This window comes from Penicillium cinerascens, assembly GCF_028974065.1.
Source record: "Penicillium cinerascens strain IBT 15544 chromosome Unknown contig_24_segment0_segment0, whole genome shotgun sequence".
NCBI lineage: Eukaryota > Fungi > Ascomycota > Eurotiomycetes > Eurotiales > Aspergillaceae > Penicillium > Penicillium cinerascens.
Window position 1 is genome coordinate 2,231,610 of NW_026695290.1, and position 17,090 is coordinate 2,248,699.

Here is a 17,090-nt window from a genome sequence, read left to right on the forward strand (position 1 = left end):
GTCTTCCGATACTCGCTTCGTCTGTGGCCTGTTGCTCTCTGCTTTTTCATCAAGTTGGGAATCACGGTAGGTGGGGATCCCTTCCTTATAGTACCACGGTTTTATTAGGGCGATGGAATCAGTTATTGGTAGAAAGACGCAAAAGCGCGCGCTTTGGGGACGATGTACTGAAAGGACTACGACGGCCAATCAATCCCCTATTCGCAGCAATCAGTCGTCTCCCTCTCCACTTGAATCCCGCGAAACCATCCCTGGCGATGCACGATCCAGCTGATGAGCTTCGGCACAGACTCCCTTTCACACGGGCTGATGCAAACCTCCGGACGAAGATGGTCCTCGGTGAGGAACTTATAGAGGGCCATCTCCGCGGCTGCGTCTCTTCGCTTGTGTGACGAGATCTGAACTTTGCCCCCTTGTATGCTACCTTATGCTATTATTTTTCCATTGGGCTCCCAGTCACTACGCCCCTTTGACCTCGGGAATACCTTGTTCTTTGCCCCCTCCATTTGATCTTGCTCAGTTCGGTTTGCCTCTGTTTTCCCTCGAAACCTTGTCGTATATTGCCATTCTTATGTGACAGTGGAATCCCGAGCTGCCGTTGGTCCCAATTTCGGGAGCGATACCTTGCTCTTCGGTTTCGGGTCGTCCTCTTTTAGCAGAACAGCCAGCCGGGGCTTTCCTGGCCGTGTCAATGCATGTCCGTGATACTCTCAGATCCGTATCGAGGCTTTGCAATTCACTATACTTCTCCGGAAAAGCCTGATGATCATGATTTGATTGTGTTCGGTTCGCCTCAGTCGCAGCTGCGCTCCAAGCTGATGAGCGGGCCTCCCTTTCCCACTGCAAACACTCTTCTTTCTTTTGGCACACACCCGCTGGCGGTACTGCCTCGTACTGTCTCTCAGGTGGGGGGCCACAATGACCCTCAATCGGGCTATGTCACCGCGCATCAGATGCTCCCGCATCAGCTACCACCGCACTATGGCTACAAGATAGCGACTCCGCAAGCAAGCAGGAAACGGTCCCGATCCGGAAACGAAGAAGATATTGGCAGTGACATCGATCGCAATGTTGGAATCCGCCAATCTCTGCCTCCATTGTCTGCTGGTGGCTCCTCCGTTTCTGCAGTAGAACCTCCAAAGATTTTATACCCGGTGCACAGCGAGTCCTCGGTTCGTCACCCGTCTTCGGGTCACGAGTTCCCTTCGCCTATTTCTCTGCCCATTCCACAGAGCCATCACCACCACGGTCTCCCTCCACAGGCCCTCCTGCAGACAGGCGGCCATGGCCTGGATCCCAACTCGCCCCCATTGTCAGGACCACCCAGCGTCGTGGGTCAACCTGGAATGCCCGAACCAGCGCCGAGGCCCCGCGGTCCGAAGCTCAAGTTTACTCCAGAGGAAGATGCATTGCTGTTGGACCTCAAGGAGGACAAGAACTTGACCTGGAAACAGATCGCGGACTTCTTCCCGGGCAGGACAAGTGGTACTCTGCAAGTCCGATACTGCACAAAGTTGAAGGCCAAGGATGTGGTATGGACGGATGAAATGGTGAGCTACCCCATTTCTTGCTCACATCTACTGAGATTCGTTCTACCCTAACCGATGACCAGGTGCACCGGCTTCATCGCGCAATGGAGGAGTATGAGACTGATCGATGGCGCATCATTTCCGGAAAGGTTGGCAACGGGTTCACTCCAGCGGCGTGTAAAGAGCAGGCGAGCCATTTTGAATGAGTTCTTTTGTATTTATGACTTAGTGTGAGATTAGATACCCTCGTTATACATCTCCTAGACTTTCTATACTTCCAAGGCAAGCCCTGAACCCTATATTCCGAATGCGGCCCTGCATATTTGGTCTGAACGGTCCGCCGAAGTCCGGAGCCAATCGGAGCCGAGTCATTCCTTACACGGACAGCTTGTTGCTTCCTCGTTTCTCAGGCATCAAAAGCCCGGTCCACCGGCTTCAAACTCACCCAACCTTCATCTCAGAATCTCTCCCCATCCCCAAACCCCCTCCACCACATTTCACCAGCTCTACCTGGACAATGTTCCTACAGCGTACCGCCTCCGCCTTCGCGCGGCGCTCTCCTGCCCGCGCTTTCACTCTTGCTCAGCGCCCGTTCTCCTCGTCCATCGTGCGCAGTATGTTCCCCCCAGTGGCCTGATCCGACCTCCTCCGACCTTCGCCAACCCACGTCCCACCCGACTCAATTGGCATTTGGCACTGTTTATCCGGCAAACAGACATCGGATTATCTTCTATGACCAGCAGCTAACGAGATATGTCGCTCAATAGGCAACGAGAAGAAGTGGGCCCCCAAGGATGAAGGCAAGACCTTGTCCTTCGACGGTTAGTACACCTTGTCCGCCACCCACGACCAATCGCTCCGTCTGTGCTCTCGGTGGAAGGGGAAGACCCATTGAATCTACTGTCATCTGCATCATGTGTAATTGGACCGCATACGATGTCAGGCACATGGATCGTGGGCCCACCCGAGTCGAGTCACAACACGCGCGAGTCGATCATAAATTCCTATCCGAAGAGTGCAGCGCTGATTCTTCTGTCTTCCATGACCGCAGAGATCAAGAATGAGGACGACCTGATTCCCCCGGGTGCCAAGCCCGGTACCGTTCCTACCGACTACATCCAGGCCACCGGTCTCGAACGTCTCGAGCTTATCGGAAAGATGCAGGGTATCGACATCTTCGACATGCGTCCCCTGGATGCCTCCCGCAAGGGTATGTTGGCTTTATCTTCGTTGCGCGCACTCCCCACGTGCTGTCAGCACTAGCGCGGCAGTAATTGAAGGCCGAGAGCTAATGGATGATTTCTTATAGGAACCCTCGAGAACCCCATCATTGTCAGCGGTGCCGGTGATGAGCAGTACGCCGGTTGCACTGGCTACCCCGTAGACTCCCACCAGGTTAACTGGCTGACGGTACGTCGCACCGATGCTCCAATCGAGAATCGCAAATGCTAATTTGATGAACCAGGTATCCCGCGAGCGCCCCATTGAGCGCTGCAACGAGTGCGGCAACGTCGTCAAGCTGAACTACGTTGGACCCGAGGAGGACCCTAACTCCCGTATGTTTTAAATTCCCATTTATTATGAGGTGATGTCGAACTAACATCTTATTAAAGACGACCACGACCACGGTCACCACCACCCCCCTCACGAGGAGCCCAAGACCTTCGCCGACTACGTCAAGCCTGATTACTGGTACCGGTAAATCTGTGGCTCCGAAGATTCCCGATACAGTATAAACGGCCCTTTGGCGTGCAAGTCCGTGTATCTGTAGCTGTTCTTGTCTCTGTCTGTCTCTTTTGTAGAATAGTTCTCTAGTGGATGAAAATGAGAGTGCTGGGGGTGTACTTTTGATCATAATTCTATTCCAAGGTTCGAGCATTTTGATGATGGCGTGATACCATGACCAGGTAATTGTAAGCATCTTCGTCTGGAAATTCCGACGAAGTCTAGGCGATGAAAGATATTCGAAGCTTCTCTGCGTTGGTTCCAGGCTCGGATACCTCGGTTATGATCAGCACGACTAGGTAGACGATATCTCGTCAAAAGCAGATCTTGTTATACTTCTTGCTGGCAATGGAGGAAGCAATGTTCATGCAATTAACTTTTTCAAATATCTATTAACCGCTTGTATGCAATTAAGCAACTAATCTTGACCAGGGACCTCGGAAGCAATATTCCCCCCCCGCGAATAAGACGTCATGTTGAATATAAGCCAGAGAGTAACGGACCTGCCAGATAAGCAGAGCAGACTGCAATTCAGACATAAGACTGCACTAGCGGCCCACGAAGCGCAGCTCCAAGTACCTCAAGGGAGGGTAGAAAACCGCAGCCCAGGAGAAACCAACATAGTTGCCCATCTAGAGAAGAAAAACGTCAGTCTGCCATCCACAAACACAGGGTTGTAATGAGAAAACTCTTACATCAGCACCATACGCGCCAACCATCTTCGCAAACGGACCGATATACCACACCTGAGCCATGCACATGATAGCACCAACCCAGCCAATAACAAACGCAATAAAAGCAGCGATACCAATAGGCAGCTTAGACGGATCGCGCCACGCAGTCCAGTTATACCCACTACGCCAACGGAAGATACCAAACTCCTCAATGATGATAGCAAACCAGATAGCAACCCAGTAGCCCATCAAAGCGAGGAAATTAGTAAAGATCTCAGAGAGATGGCTGCGGCCGACAAGGGCACAGACGGTGAAAATAATCACGCCCACTGTATTCCAGATAACGCGGGGGACTTTTTCTGCGTAGCGGCCTAGGATCTGGAAGTCAACACCGGAGGAGTAGGTTGGTGCCACTGTGTTGGCAATGAGGCCAAGGGCGACAATGACAGAGCAGAATTTGCCGAAGCCGTGGAGGGGTCCGAAGCCTTCGACGATGAGGGCGCCTTGGCCAACGGCATAGGCCGCAGCGTACTCGGGGTATGCGGATATGCCGGAGGCGAGCCCGATGCCGCAGATTATAGCCATGGTGAAGGACAAGACGAGGCCGAGTAGGGTGAGGCTGAAGATTGTGAGGCGGGATGTGTGCTCTGGGTAGTAGACGAAAAAGTCTGCGGCTAGAGGGGCATAGGTGATTGCTGCGCTGAGGCAGATGGAGAAGAATGATAGCCTAAAGATGTGTTAGGGGTATACTCGAGTGACTTTCTTTCTGGGAGACTGACCTGTTACCGGCTACCGTGCGAGGGTCACCTAGGGAGACTGTCTGTAGGTCGAATTTCGTTGACGATACACCGAACAGGATGCAGACGACGATCAGCTGGGGGACGAATGCAAATCTATAGAGGTGTTAGGGGCAGAAATTCTTGATGATAAGGCATATACTGACCGTTCGTAGTAGTGGAAAACTTGGATGCCAAAGGTGGCCACTACCCAACTTATGACTGCGATGATCACGATGCCTGTCGATATATGGTCAGCGACAATCCACCATTCCTGCGATTTGCATTTGTCACATACCCACGGCAACGGACATGCCTCCTGGCGAGACTGCAGAGAGGATTTGTCCGCCTACGACGCAGTCAATCAAGCAGTATCCAATCATCTGAATAAGATTCAGCAGGACAATAATCTTGCTGGGCCACCAGCCCATCGAATAGCGACCAAATGCCTTAACACTCGTCAGCTTGGATACCTCCAAATCCATCTCAATATGACACTCACCATAGTCCGGATACCCGAAACAGGTCCCCAGGTAGCCATCCACGAAGCAACCAGAGAACCAATAAAGCAACCAAAAACAGCACAGATCGACGCGTCCTTAAAGCTGAGGCTATACACAGCAGGACCCAGCATCCCGAGTGTAATATTGTTGGCCGCAAGATTGATCGACACCCAGAGCAAAAACGCCTGCAGATACGACACCCAGGACAAACGCTTCATGCGCTCATCCGCAGCAACTCGCTCAATGCCTCGCGCCTCCAGATTATACTCGATGAGCTGCTGCTCGAAAGCCCTAAGCAGCGAACCCACGCGCGAACCAATCGGGTTCCGACGATTCTTGGTCTCGGGTGGGTAGGTAGCGTCATTTTTATTCTCGTATACAACGTGTTGGTCGGGTTGTGGTTGAGACTCGTCTTTCTCGGTGCGCACCGCTATGGTGGCGAATTCATTTTCCGGAGCCATTCTGCGTGGCCTGTAAATATGTGAGATTGTATGGCAAGATAAAATGGGGGAAGAGCGCATAAGTCCTTTCGCTGGAATTATCCAGATCAAGTTTAACCGTATGATCTCAGAACGGCGGGCAGCCGAACACCGGTCTTCATGCAGCTCAATTGAGGTGTACCTTGATCGTTAGACAATACCGCACTACTTGTCTTCATGGTAGCCCTGGGAGGTGCGGGGTCTGTACTTGAGCTTTTTCAGGGCCGCTGTAGAAGTCTGCGTCCCTAGATGAGTCACTATGAAGCAACCAGTGTGAGCAACGGCGATGGTGGTGGGAGATGGAAGATCGCAAGTACCTGGACAATGAGCTAGTTGAAGCGAGTCTCTGGCCAAGGCAGGCCTTTAGTATGAAGGCGTTGGTTTTGCAATTGCAAAGTTTGATAAGGTGTGGAGAGAATAGATGGCAAAGTCTCCGCGGGGAAAAAAATGATGGCCCGCCTTATCGGCGGTTTTCCGCCTCCGCGCCGTCGGCGATTCGCCGTTTTATACTTACTGTGCAGTAATCACGATCTGTGCGACTGAGTTACTGGAATGGGAATCATGTAATATTGATTGAATAAAAAAAAAAAGCCCATATCACTGGCTCCTGAGAGGCAAAACGCCCACGTACGAAAACAATGAACCGGGTCGCGTAACATCAGAGGTAGTCGGTCGAGAAAGAAAAGTCCAAGAAAACAAAAGAAACCAGATCACCAACTCCATCTGCCTTGTAAAACCAAGGGCCCCCGTCGGCCATTGATGACACTTGCATCGCTATGGAATTGCAGAATCCGGGAGGAAAATGCCAAATTCGTGAAAAGATGCGTGGGAATTCATCACTTCATCAACGGTCATCAGATCTTCAAAGATTCTTGAAGTGCTCTTTGGCATATTGTTCACAGGCCTGCCAGAGTTAGAACGGGAGTCTTCAAGTATGTAGAGTCGGAACTCACCTTAGCCGGCTTGCCAACTTTCTGGCCGATGACCTTCCACTTATTCGCCTCGTACTCCTTGATCGCATCACGAAGCTTTATGGACTGTGCGCGAGTCAGTCAGCATTAGACTTCAAGTTCGGACTGCGCGGAGATCATACCTCTTCTTCGCCAAACTCAGCGTAATGCATGTCCTAATGGGTAGGTAAGTAAATGTTCATAGTCCCTATAGAGTAAACCAGGATATACCTTGTACCAGTGCTTCTTCACACTGCCCTCGGTGCGCGTGGGGAAAGTCTGCGACGCGTCAAGAGAGACACGGGTCAGCCACAATACAGCGACGCGGGGCGAATCAACAAGTCGCGCTCACCTTTGCGATCTCGCTCCAGCTACGGCCGGCATCGCGCATGGTCTTAAGCCTTTGCTCCTCCTCTGCAGTCCATGGGGTATTGGTGCGACCCTTCTTTTTGGGTGTGGCTTCGACGGTGGGCGGCATGGCACTGGGGTCACCTTCGATCGTGCCCGGAGTGGGCATCGGAGCGGCCATCATCGTGGAGGATCCCACCGTAGGGGACGAGGGACGTTTGCGCGACGTTGAGGAAGTCTGCTGGGGTTGCTGTTGGGGGATGGGTGCGGTAGGAATCGGGATGCCTTCAAAGGTCGGCACCCGATGAAAAGGATTGATCTGCTGTTGTTGAGCAAGCAGATGAGACGGGGCACTCGTTGAGGCCGAAGTCTTGATCCGCTTGGATGTGGGAGGGGAGCTAGAAAGAGAAAGGTGAGGCTGTCAGCATGAGAGATCAAGTCAAAGGCTGAAATGAACGAAACGCGACGCAAAGTGCCGATGCCGAAGTCTCCCTCCCCCTGGAAGATCATAGACGAGGGACTTACGACATGGTGAAAGAGGCACACAATCACACGTCGATTCATCTGTACATACACACAGGTCACGTAGGGGGTTAGCAGATCTGCTACAGGCGCGCCTTGGTCAACTTCTAAGAAAGTGGGCTTCGTTACACCGAGAGACGATGACACAGGCGCATCCTAGGCAGAGGTATTGGGGGCAAGGGGAAGGATCAGGAGAGGTAAGAGGAACCAAAGAGATCAGATGGACCAGCGCGCAGGGTCGAGGCGACCGGAGTGTTTAGCTCCTATGGGGGGTGGGGACGGTCTGGGAGAGGGAGTTGGGCTCACAGATCAAAATCGCATGGTCGAAGAGTCGAATCGGGGACCTCGAATTCTTCCGAATACGGGGAGAACATGAGGCTGGAAGAGAGAGACGAGGGGGTTGACAACGGTGGAACTGGAGGGACGAAGGTTACAAGAGAAGGAAAAGAGGAGGAAGGGAAGGAAAGTGAGCGGGGATGGAGTCACCTCATATCACAACGTCGGCAGGTAATAATAGCACACGCTTTTTCGGGGGCGCTATCTACGCGTGGCCGCCTTTTGTTTTGTTTCGATGTCTATTCGTTGGTAGTTTTATTCTGTTTTGAACGATAAATATCAGATAAATATCGGGATGATCGATGGGGATGTGGAGAGAGCCCTCTCCCATCGCGCGTTGGTTCTAGACCGTCAACCTTTCATTCTCACATTTCACCTTGCACCTCCCCAATCATTTCTATACGATACTATATACCACGTACCATCGTCAGCCGGACTCTCACTCCATTGTCTCCGGTGTATTCCATTTCGTCCTTGATCCCAGGTCTAGGAACCGATGGGCGGGAGCCCTGTCACGAATGGCTCGTGCTGAACGCCAATTCGGCCGGCGACGAGGTATGCACAAGCATGATGGGCAGGTCCGGCAGCTTCCATGAGACATTTGGGCCGACCACGCCCGCGAGTGGCCTGTTCTAGAATCCGATGACCCGCGAACTCTCACAACCCGTACGAGGATGACAACGAAACGCCCAATACCCGGCGAATGAGGCCCCGGAGAACTTGATCGTTGCGAAATCGTATCCGATGGCGCGAGCCGCACCCTTCATTCAACTTCAATCTCCAGAGATCACTTCACCCTCTCCGTCCAACCCGAGACCTGGCGGACTAAATCAAGCTACGGGTTGAGCATGTAGCCACTGCTCCAGAACCCCAACCCCTCTCTCCTCTCGAAACAATACGTGCCTTTGTATCGCGTGGGCGTCATGATCCCAGCCCCGGGCCCTAAGGCTAAGTTCAATGGGCGGGGTAGCAGCTCGTGTATATTCAAGAGATAAGGCTGTCCCCGCTATGGCCTCCCGCACAATGGCCGAATGAGATCTATCGTCAAGGAGGGGATATAGAACAGTGAAAGCGATAGTTCTCGTCAAATTGCCAATTGATGGTGGGTGGCTGGAGCCATCATATCCACTCGTTCGGATGATTCCAGGCTCTTGCATTCTGTCAAGCCAATATGGCCGGCAGCGTCTGCAGGATGATGGAGGGACTCACGAGCATCACAGGCGCCGCCGGGATGGATCATACATATTTATCCTCATGATCCATCGTATCAATCAATTCAGATACGGCCGGGGTCGTGTGTTCGAGTGGGAGCTCTAAATCGAACCCTGTACAGATCTGTCTATGACATGAAACGAGCTCTATGGGCCAGTGGCTCTGGTCTTTCTCTAATTTAACTTCGAGCACTAATCTGCACATTCGACATGTGGGGTATTCCCACCGGACCTGGTCACCCCACGTGCTGTAGCAAGTAGGTGCTTGATCAGCCTCGGACGCGCGTTGCCTTTTGGCGATAGAATCAAGGACTACTAGAGCTTAATACGATAGCCGTTGAACTATGATCACAGCTCTGAAGGATTACGAAGTTCTGAGTCGTACAATGTTATGATCGACATACGTCATGATGAACCTTAGATCCAATCGCCACAAGGGACATCATGATCTTAAAAGGCTCAACGTCTCGACTCTTGTATCGTGAAATTGTCAATTAGACACCTGTAACTCTTATTCTCGGATGATTGTATTCTGAATAATGAGCTCAAATCAGTCTCTCTTTGCAATGCGAGTCTCCACCGCCTGGATATGTATCTAGATGCCTTGCAACTAGTCAACAGTACTTGCTCCCCACTGCGGGATAGGGATACGACTCTCGATAGCGCAAGGGCAAAAGGACCTATAACATCATTAGGCACCCATGAGAATTACCACTCAAAAATTAAAGTTCCCCCCATCGATCGACGAATACACTCTCCCCGGACGGGCTACCCCGGCTGACGTCAGACCTCACGTGAGGACACGCGGCCCAAGCTTGTGCTGATAATAGAGCTCCCTTTGCTTCCCGAGCTCAGAGTCACAGCTCAGACGTCAAGGGTTGGAGCCGACGCCACTATCTCACTTGTGATCTCAATGCCGCTGGACCTGCACTGAGCACTGGCTGATCGACCTCGGATCAGTCCCGACATTTATCTTTCCCGCAAGCTCGACCCGCCACTCACTTCTGCCATGACATTTAACCTCTTTCGCGTTCTGGGCGATGTGTCCCATCTCGCTTCGATATGTGTCCTGATCTGGGCGATGCATAGAAACAAGAGCGCCGAGGGTAAGTTCTAATATCAGACTGGTCTGAGTCTTGAGGTAGCTATGGCTAATACGCTGCTCTCTGTAGGTGTTTCGCTCCTCACGCAGCTGCTTTATGGAGTTGTATTCATATTTCGCTACTTGGATCTACTTGAGTGGCGCTCTTGGGATATCAAACATGGAGGCTTTGGCGCGCTATGGAACCTCAGCTTCAAGTTCTTTTACCTGACCTCTTCCTTCTATCTTGTGTTCATCATGATGAAGATCTACCCGCGGACCCGAGAGAGGGAGAGAGCATGGAAGTTTGGAATCTACTCAGTGATTGGGTCCCTTGTAATGGCACCGCTCATGATGACCATCACAAAGGACTGGCCGACTCACTGGTTCCTGGAGGTACGGGCAATCGACCGTCATTTCAGAGCTTTGCTAATCGACCTTTAGATCTGCTGGGCCTTCTCAATCATCCTCGAATCCGTGTGCGTGCTGCCACAGCTACTGCTTCTTCGTCAGACCACCGTTCCTACCGTGATCGACTCCTACTACCTTCTGACCTTGGGCTCCTACCGAGCATTCTACATTCTGAACTGGTTGGTGCGCGGCTTTGGCAGTGAACACTTTTGGGATCCGATCGCCTTTATCTTCGGTATCGTACAAACCGCCTTTTACCTGGACTTTGCCTGGGTGTACTACTCCCGTCAGCGGGTGAAGCTGCGTAACGGCGGCGTCGTGGACTCGGAGGATTTCAGCAAGAGCTGGCTGGTGAACCGCGTAGTGAACTTCCGTGCCCGACGCACCTCGGCCGACGAGGAGCAGAACCTGCGCGATGACGAAGAAGGCGTGGACGGCCGCCCGAGCAACAACCGGTGGGGGCCCCGAGGCATTTCAATCGCGGCCGATGATACCCTGGACCACCAGGACCAGCACCACGATGCCGACGAACTCGAAAGTGATCGGGAAGCTAGATGAGGACTATTTGGCGCGCGCGATGGCCGTACAGTTGGGTGATTGACGACGCATAACCCCACAGGAAATGGAGGTGTTCGGCGAAGAAAACCCCGAAAGGTCGGACAGGTGCGCAATGGAATCCATTTCAGAGAGAAGAGCGCATGAACAGACAATCGGTGTGGATCCTGGACGATCCACAGATTGTCAAGTTGTTATACTTTCAAACATGTCATGAAGAGCATGTATGTGATTAGCCAACGTGAACCAGTCCAAGGGATTAGATCTCCACTAGCATCTCAACGTAGCGTCGTACACAAGAGATCGCATGGCATTGCCGTCACCGGACTCGGTGCCTCTGCACCAGTAGACTGGATCTCCTACACCTGCCGACTTCCGTATCTTACTTGATTCTTTGGCCCAATCACCATGCCTGAACGGGACAACTATTTACCAAATGGGTCGATGTGGGACTACGCGAATCTCCAGACACGACGACGATCAACCATGAACCATGGTTACCCGCCGCACCGACAGCCTCTGGACCAGACTTTCGCTCGATCTCGACAATAAGCACATGGGCCGGGCTCTTACGGGAACATGAAGATTTCCTAGAGGCGCTTATAAAGCGACACGTAGGACAAAAGGATGCGATGTGGGGTCGCAGAGGGTGCGACAACCGACCTGATCCCAGAACATCGCCCTAAGAGGATGAGAGAACAACGGTGAGCAGCGTGGGATGATGGCTCAGCTTTGGTCCTTCCCAAACAAGGAAGTCTGCGACGCCTTGCGGCTATACGGCTGTGCATTTCTCTATTCGGCATAGAACATGCAGGGAAGTGGGTGACAACCCTGTCGGCGCTTAACCAGCGGTCGTGAATTCCCCGGAGGAAAAGCCACGGCGCCGCGCGGGTAGCCTCATTCAGCCTCACCCCATTCGGTGAATGCTGCGTTCTTCCTGTCCAGTCAAGAGCCGCCAGCGATAGAGAGCCTGCAGGTGAGAAGGGAGGTGTGATAGAGACCATCGGACTCGGTGATTTAAAATTCCCCCTCATTTCTGTTTTCTCTCGGGAAACATGCAATTCTTAAAAGTTGGGGCCGATGCAGTGACAAATTCCAGGTAGGAAACCTACATAGGGTATATTCCCACTTCGGGGTGTCGAGGTACCGATACTTTCACAGTTCATCGCAGATCGAGGGGCATTGCAGAAGATCCACTTGAACACCGGATGGGAGGTAAATGTAAGATCAATGTTTTCCCGACTATTGTATACGAGTAGACAAATTTTGTACATGGTCTAGCGCCATGAATCCTTAATCATCCCGTGTTATCAGATGCCGTCCTTTTGGCCCCTATTCGGCCTTCCCGACTTCTAGAACCGTTGGCACAGTTGGCACAGTTCCCCAAGGCGTTTTTTGCACCCGGAGAAACGGTGGGCCTGCGATTTATCACCGGGATGCAGAGTCTGTGCCCCCATTCCCGAGGCGTAGATGAAGATGGGGGCCAATATCAGGGAAACTAGACTATTGATTCCGCAGGCGCTTAAATATAGGCCCTCGTCGAGTCTACGCTCCTCTCCCGAGCGGTCCAGTGCAGCACGGCGGTACTGGTCTGCCCTTCTAGTGCACTCTGAGCCTATGGTTCCTGGCTTTCTTTTAAGCCTGAGCTGCTTGTTCGTCCTGCCTTGCGAGGCATTCCGGTGCGGGCTGTGATATCACTTAATTTGCAGTTTAGAAGGGGCATTCGATCTATATCTTATTGCTTGCTCCCCCACCTGGCTCTATTGCATCTTTCGTCTATAAGAATCGTCTTGCGGATTGTTTCGTCACTTGGGATTCATCTACTCTTCATAATCCCATAACGCCTTATTTGATATTACGGTACACTAGCCGCCCTGTATAACCTCCTTTCTTCCTCAACCGCCGCCTCTGACACCCAGATTGCACGGAGCTGTCAGGAGTGTTTCATCTTTTACCCCCTGGCGCCTGCTCCAATCAAGTGCTCCGTAGACAGTGATCTGTCAGGCGGGGTTCCATGGTACTACCCATATACCGCGTCAATACCATGTCTCTCCGTCCAGATATCACCTCCGAGGAGGAGATATCGGGATTCTACGAGACACTCGCGGTCGGATGGACTGGGGCTGAAACGGTATGCCGCTCCCTCGACCCCCGGAAAAAAGAACATTTTATACTAATCGAGCATTAGCCTGGCTTCCCGGCCAACTTCATGGGCGTGAACCCTTCGTACTGTACAGAGCCCATGGTGCCGCCCGCCATCTTAACCCCAATTAGCCTCCCAGACAATTCATTCCACCCAAGCCCAGCACTGGGACACCACTCGCGAGAGTATGGCTCCCAAGAGTACCGCTACGGCGTTAGCGATCCAGTGCCACAAGGATTGGGAATTTCTGCACCATTTCCTAGCGAGTACCCTCGAACAAGCGCCCCAAATGCCAATTATATCTATGCACCGGATAACATGCCATACGGCATGGGTCACACGCCCAACATGTCGCCGGTGGGCCCACCCTCCAAGCGCATGAAACGCGATTCCTCCAATCCATCCCGCGATACACCAATCAACATCCTCCCAAATCCAGAAGGAATCCAGCGCATGGAGCGTGCTCCTCCTCCCACGCCAACGGTGTTACCCAAAAGTCGTGGTTCGGCCAGGGCTCGACGGGATCCGCAAGCGGAGGAAGAAGATGCGTTTGTAGAGAACCTGCGCCAGCAGAACGTTGCTTGGAAGGTTGTTCGCGATGAATTTCAGAAGACGTTCAATAAAGAGACTTCGGAGGCGCGTCTGCAGATGCGGCTGCTTCGGAAGCGCAAGGAGCGGTTAGCACGCTGGGATGAAAATGATGTAAGTACGTAAACCGGAACACAGCATGTCCCAAGGTGCTGTGCATGAATTATCGGGGTTTGGGGGTCCGATGCTGATTGCGGATTCCTCTACAGATTCAGCTCCTTGTCAGCGCTCACGAGTTCTGGGAAAATGAGAAGTTTCGTTTTATCTCGGACAAGGTAAGCTCTTGAAAGCCTTGTCCTCGCAGTGGACTTGAATCAGAAGTTAACAATCTACCAGATGAGAGAAATGGGCTCAACGAAAGAATTCACCCCCGAGCAATGCAAAGCACAACTACGACTTCTTGAGACTAAACAAAGCCTTCGAGAATCGGGAAGCAACTCTCCTTCAGCCATGTCCGACCCGCCACACACGCCTTCTATGCCATTGATATCTCGCAAGCGGGCTCGGCCCCAATCATGGAACGAAGACAATGCATAAACCGGGCCTTTGACTATCTTCATTTCGTTCTATCTTTCTTTCCATCTTCTCTATTTAGAAACCGTGTTTTCCAGGACACATTTTCTTGCCACTGCTAATGTCATAGCAGCTCTGGCGTACGGTGATTTGGATTTTATACTATCGCATTATATCAACTTTGATTCTGGACATGTACATTTGAAGCAGCTTCTATCAAAAATTCTAGATACCACGTTTTTTCACGGCCCTCGGAGCCACATAACTACTTCAAAGAGCTATTCGAGACTTGTCCAAATTAGAGAGCTCGGGCAAGTCACAGATATTTATGAAAGATACCCGCCCAGATGCACGTCCAAGGGTGATAATGCATCTTTCACCGCAAAACAACGACCTCGATATGCATGCGGCTCCAGAACGGCTCGCCAGAATGACCCACTGACTCTCCTCGATGATGATTTTGTCGCTTAGCTGTACAATACTTGGCGCTTCGTGGTTCTCCAAGGGATGTATTAATGTATTGCAAGAACCCCAATGTTGCCGTTCAAACACAAATCGTCTTCTGAAGAGGCCAAAGTTGTCTGTGGCTACTCCTCCTGTCGTCGTTCTCTGCTTCAGATCGTCTTTCTGTCACCTTTATTACAGCATAATAGGAGTTGTTTCTGGTAGTGAATTCTATTCATCGGTCGTATATTCATTATTGACACAGTGCTAAATGCTAGCGAAACCAACACTAGTCGGCAGCCGCCTACTCGTCATCAGAGTCCAATTCTTCCTCAACGACAGGGAAGGTCAAAAGCGCCGCAATACCACCAAGACCCTCAAGACGCTTCCCACTCTCATGGTCAGAACTGAGAATCCGTACGTCACCACCCTCCACATCTCGCACTCGGTCCACGAGCGCCACCCATCGTTTCCGCTCGGCAACGTCTTGAGACCGGAAGAGACGGTTCGACATGATGAGCACACCGCCGCCTCGGCCAACTGCGCCCTGGTCAACTGCTGACTCAACTTCTCGCGGACCGTACGTGGCTTTGTTCGTCTCCCTGCGCAGCTGGTCCAGAAAATCGTCCATCAACCTGGTCTCACGCGCATATTTGGTGTCGGCAAGGAGGGTCTTGACTGCCGGAGATTGGAGAACCTCGGCGAGGGAGTTCAGGTATCCCGAAGCGGAATGTACGACCACAATGCTGGGGAGCAATCGCTTCAATCCGGGTGTTGTTGTTGATGCTTCAGATTGGATGTACTTGTGGAAGCCGGCAGCGACAAAGCCAGGCGAAGCAAGTAGAACTGGACGCACAGACTCGTTGTTCGAGCCGGATGTGATGCTGGTGTTGAATTCTATCTGCCGAAGAAGGGTATCCAGAGTCGTGCGGAAGAATTTGTTCATTCCCTGATTGAAGTCGTATATTAGCGAGTGATAAACACAGCCATTGGCATAGAAACTCACTTTATCATGATCGCTTCCACCCTGCCGTTTCCGCGGCACCGACATTTCAACCTTCTGCTTCATTATCGTCTGGAATTGACCGATAAAGCAAATATGTGCCAAGCCTTCTTGCATGACGACGGCGACAGCCTCAGCACGACGTTTTCCACCCTCATCCACGGCATCCTTGAGCTGCTCTACGGCAATACTGTCCCACCCGACACCTTCGCCATCCGCACCGATCTTCTTTTCTAATGTGAAGTTGCGGTTCAATTCCAAGTCGAGGGTGTGAAATTGGCCGATCTTGGTGTGGGCTGTCTCGTTGATGATTTGTCCGGACACATGGAGCTGGGAGCTTTGCGGGTCGAAGTCGAGGCTCTTGACACGGATCTCGAGGGTGAGGTGGACGCGGATAGAAGACGTTGAGCCTGTGTCTTGGGTTGAGGTGACACGGCGAATGGCACTGGCGCGGACGATATCACCCGGGCGGATAAGATTGTACGCGTGCCACTAGATTTTGGTTTGTGTGAGATGGGTGTTTGACTTTTCGATATGAAACGGTATGGATAGGCTCACCATGTCCTCGGGCTCCTCGGGGCATAATGTGACCGTCCCTGAGCCACCATGCTCGATTTTGTTCTTGATGAGGCGCATTATCCAGTTGTGGGCTTCACCTAGACCGCATGAAGTCGACGATGCGGAGAGAATTGTCGTGGTTTATACGACCTTTATAGGTGTCGCCTTGGCTTTTTGATAGAAACGCCGCTTCCATGCAGTGAGATTCAAAGGGAAGGAAAGCCTTTCAATAACCCAGGCGGTCTCTCGAGATGTCACGAAGGATCAGAGGATTGAAATGAATGAATTGAAGCTTGCCCTGAAAAGCCACGTCCAATTGCCCCGCACAATTTCTGCCGGCAACGACCGCTCTTTCCTGCTAACAATGACATCAGTAACTCTGCTCTGCTCTATCACCTGCGCCATTTACGGTGTCCTCCATAATTTGACCCTGCCTGTCCTTTTATGGGATGGTTCAATCGCATGATACGAACCTTTATTGTTCTTGTATATCCTTTTCCCTCTTATAGGAGCGCCCAGGCATATACTATACGCTAGTCTTAATCAAGAAATATCAAAAATTCGAAAAGCAATGACTCATTTAGGCCAAAGGGTCCCTGGGCCCGGTTGACTTGGCCATTAATAATATGAAATGGAATTCGCTGGAAGGTCCAACCTGAGCAAATGTGCCCGGCGGCTTATCGATAACGTGCGCCACTGGAATTCTGCAACACGCCACGAAGTACACCCGTCGAGGATGAC

The 17,090-nt window shown here is 51.9% G+C and overlaps 7 protein-coding genes across 7 annotated transcripts; 4 read left to right on the forward strand and 3 right to left on the reverse strand.

Moving 5' to 3' along the window:
* Window positions 1-695: 695 nt before the first annotated feature.
* N7498_003942 (SANT/Myb-like DNA-binding domain-containing protein) lies at window positions 696-1,735 on the forward strand (the record flags this gene model as incomplete). The annotated part of the gene is made up of 2 exons (XM_058451004.1): window positions 696-1,550; window positions 1,613-1,735. 2 exons carry the CDS (start codon window positions 696-698, stop codon window positions 1,733-1,735), a joined length of 978 nt encoding a protein of 325 aa, XP_058310466.1.
* Window positions 1,736-2,046: 311 nt separating this feature from the next.
* On the forward strand, window positions 2,047-3,231 carry cox5b (cytochrome c oxidase subunit IV; the record flags this gene model as incomplete). The annotated part of the gene is made up of 6 exons (XM_058451005.1): window positions 2,047-2,143; window positions 2,297-2,350; window positions 2,581-2,739; window positions 2,839-2,939; window positions 2,995-3,085; window positions 3,143-3,231. 6 exons carry the CDS (start codon window positions 2,047-2,049, stop codon window positions 3,229-3,231), a joined length of 591 nt encoding a protein of 196 aa, XP_058310467.1.
* A 571-nt stretch (window positions 3,232-3,802) lies between these two features.
* Window positions 3,803-5,668, reverse strand: N7498_003944 (purine-cytosine permease family protein; the record flags this gene model as incomplete). Its single annotated transcript, XM_058451006.1, has 6 exons — window positions 3,803-3,886; window positions 3,950-4,655; window positions 4,708-4,821; window positions 4,872-4,944; window positions 5,003-5,153; window positions 5,207-5,668. 6 exons carry the CDS (start codon window positions 5,666-5,668, stop codon window positions 3,803-3,805), a joined length of 1,590 nt encoding a protein of 529 aa, XP_058310468.1.
* An 880-nt stretch (window positions 5,669-6,548) lies between these two features.
* Window positions 6,549-7,880, reverse strand: N7498_003945 (SANT/Myb-like DNA-binding domain-containing protein; the record flags this gene model as incomplete). The annotated part of the gene is made up of 6 exons (XM_058451007.1): window positions 6,549-6,590; window positions 6,640-6,723; window positions 6,780-6,812; window positions 6,868-6,915; window positions 6,989-7,382; window positions 7,813-7,880. 6 exons carry the CDS (start codon window positions 7,878-7,880, stop codon window positions 6,549-6,551), a joined length of 669 nt encoding a protein of 222 aa, XP_058310469.1.
* Window positions 7,881-10,062: 2,182 nt separating this feature from the next.
* Window positions 10,063-11,103, forward strand: N7498_003946 (ER lumen protein-retaining receptor; the record flags this gene model as incomplete). Its single annotated transcript, XM_058451008.1, has 3 exons — window positions 10,063-10,159; window positions 10,226-10,530; window positions 10,579-11,103. 3 exons carry the CDS (start codon window positions 10,063-10,065, stop codon window positions 11,101-11,103), a joined length of 927 nt encoding a protein of 308 aa, XP_058310470.1.
* A 2,041-nt stretch (window positions 11,104-13,144) lies between these two features.
* Window positions 13,145-14,368, forward strand: N7498_003947 (uncharacterized protein; the record flags this gene model as incomplete). Its single annotated transcript, XM_058451009.1, has 4 exons — window positions 13,145-13,231; window positions 13,289-13,945; window positions 14,041-14,106; window positions 14,168-14,368. The coding sequence occupies 4 exons, from the start codon at window positions 13,145-13,147 to the stop codon at window positions 14,366-14,368; spliced, it is 1,011 nt and encodes a 336-aa protein (XP_058310471.1).
* A 724-nt stretch (window positions 14,369-15,092) lies between these two features.
* N7498_003948 (putative translation factor pelota) lies at window positions 15,093-16,427 on the reverse strand (the record flags this gene model as incomplete). Its single annotated transcript, XM_058451010.1, has 3 exons — window positions 15,093-15,737; window positions 15,795-16,283; window positions 16,350-16,427. The coding sequence occupies 3 exons, from the start codon at window positions 16,425-16,427 to the stop codon at window positions 15,093-15,095; spliced, it is 1,212 nt and encodes a 403-aa protein (XP_058310472.1).
* Window positions 16,428-17,090: the final 663 nt, after the last annotated feature.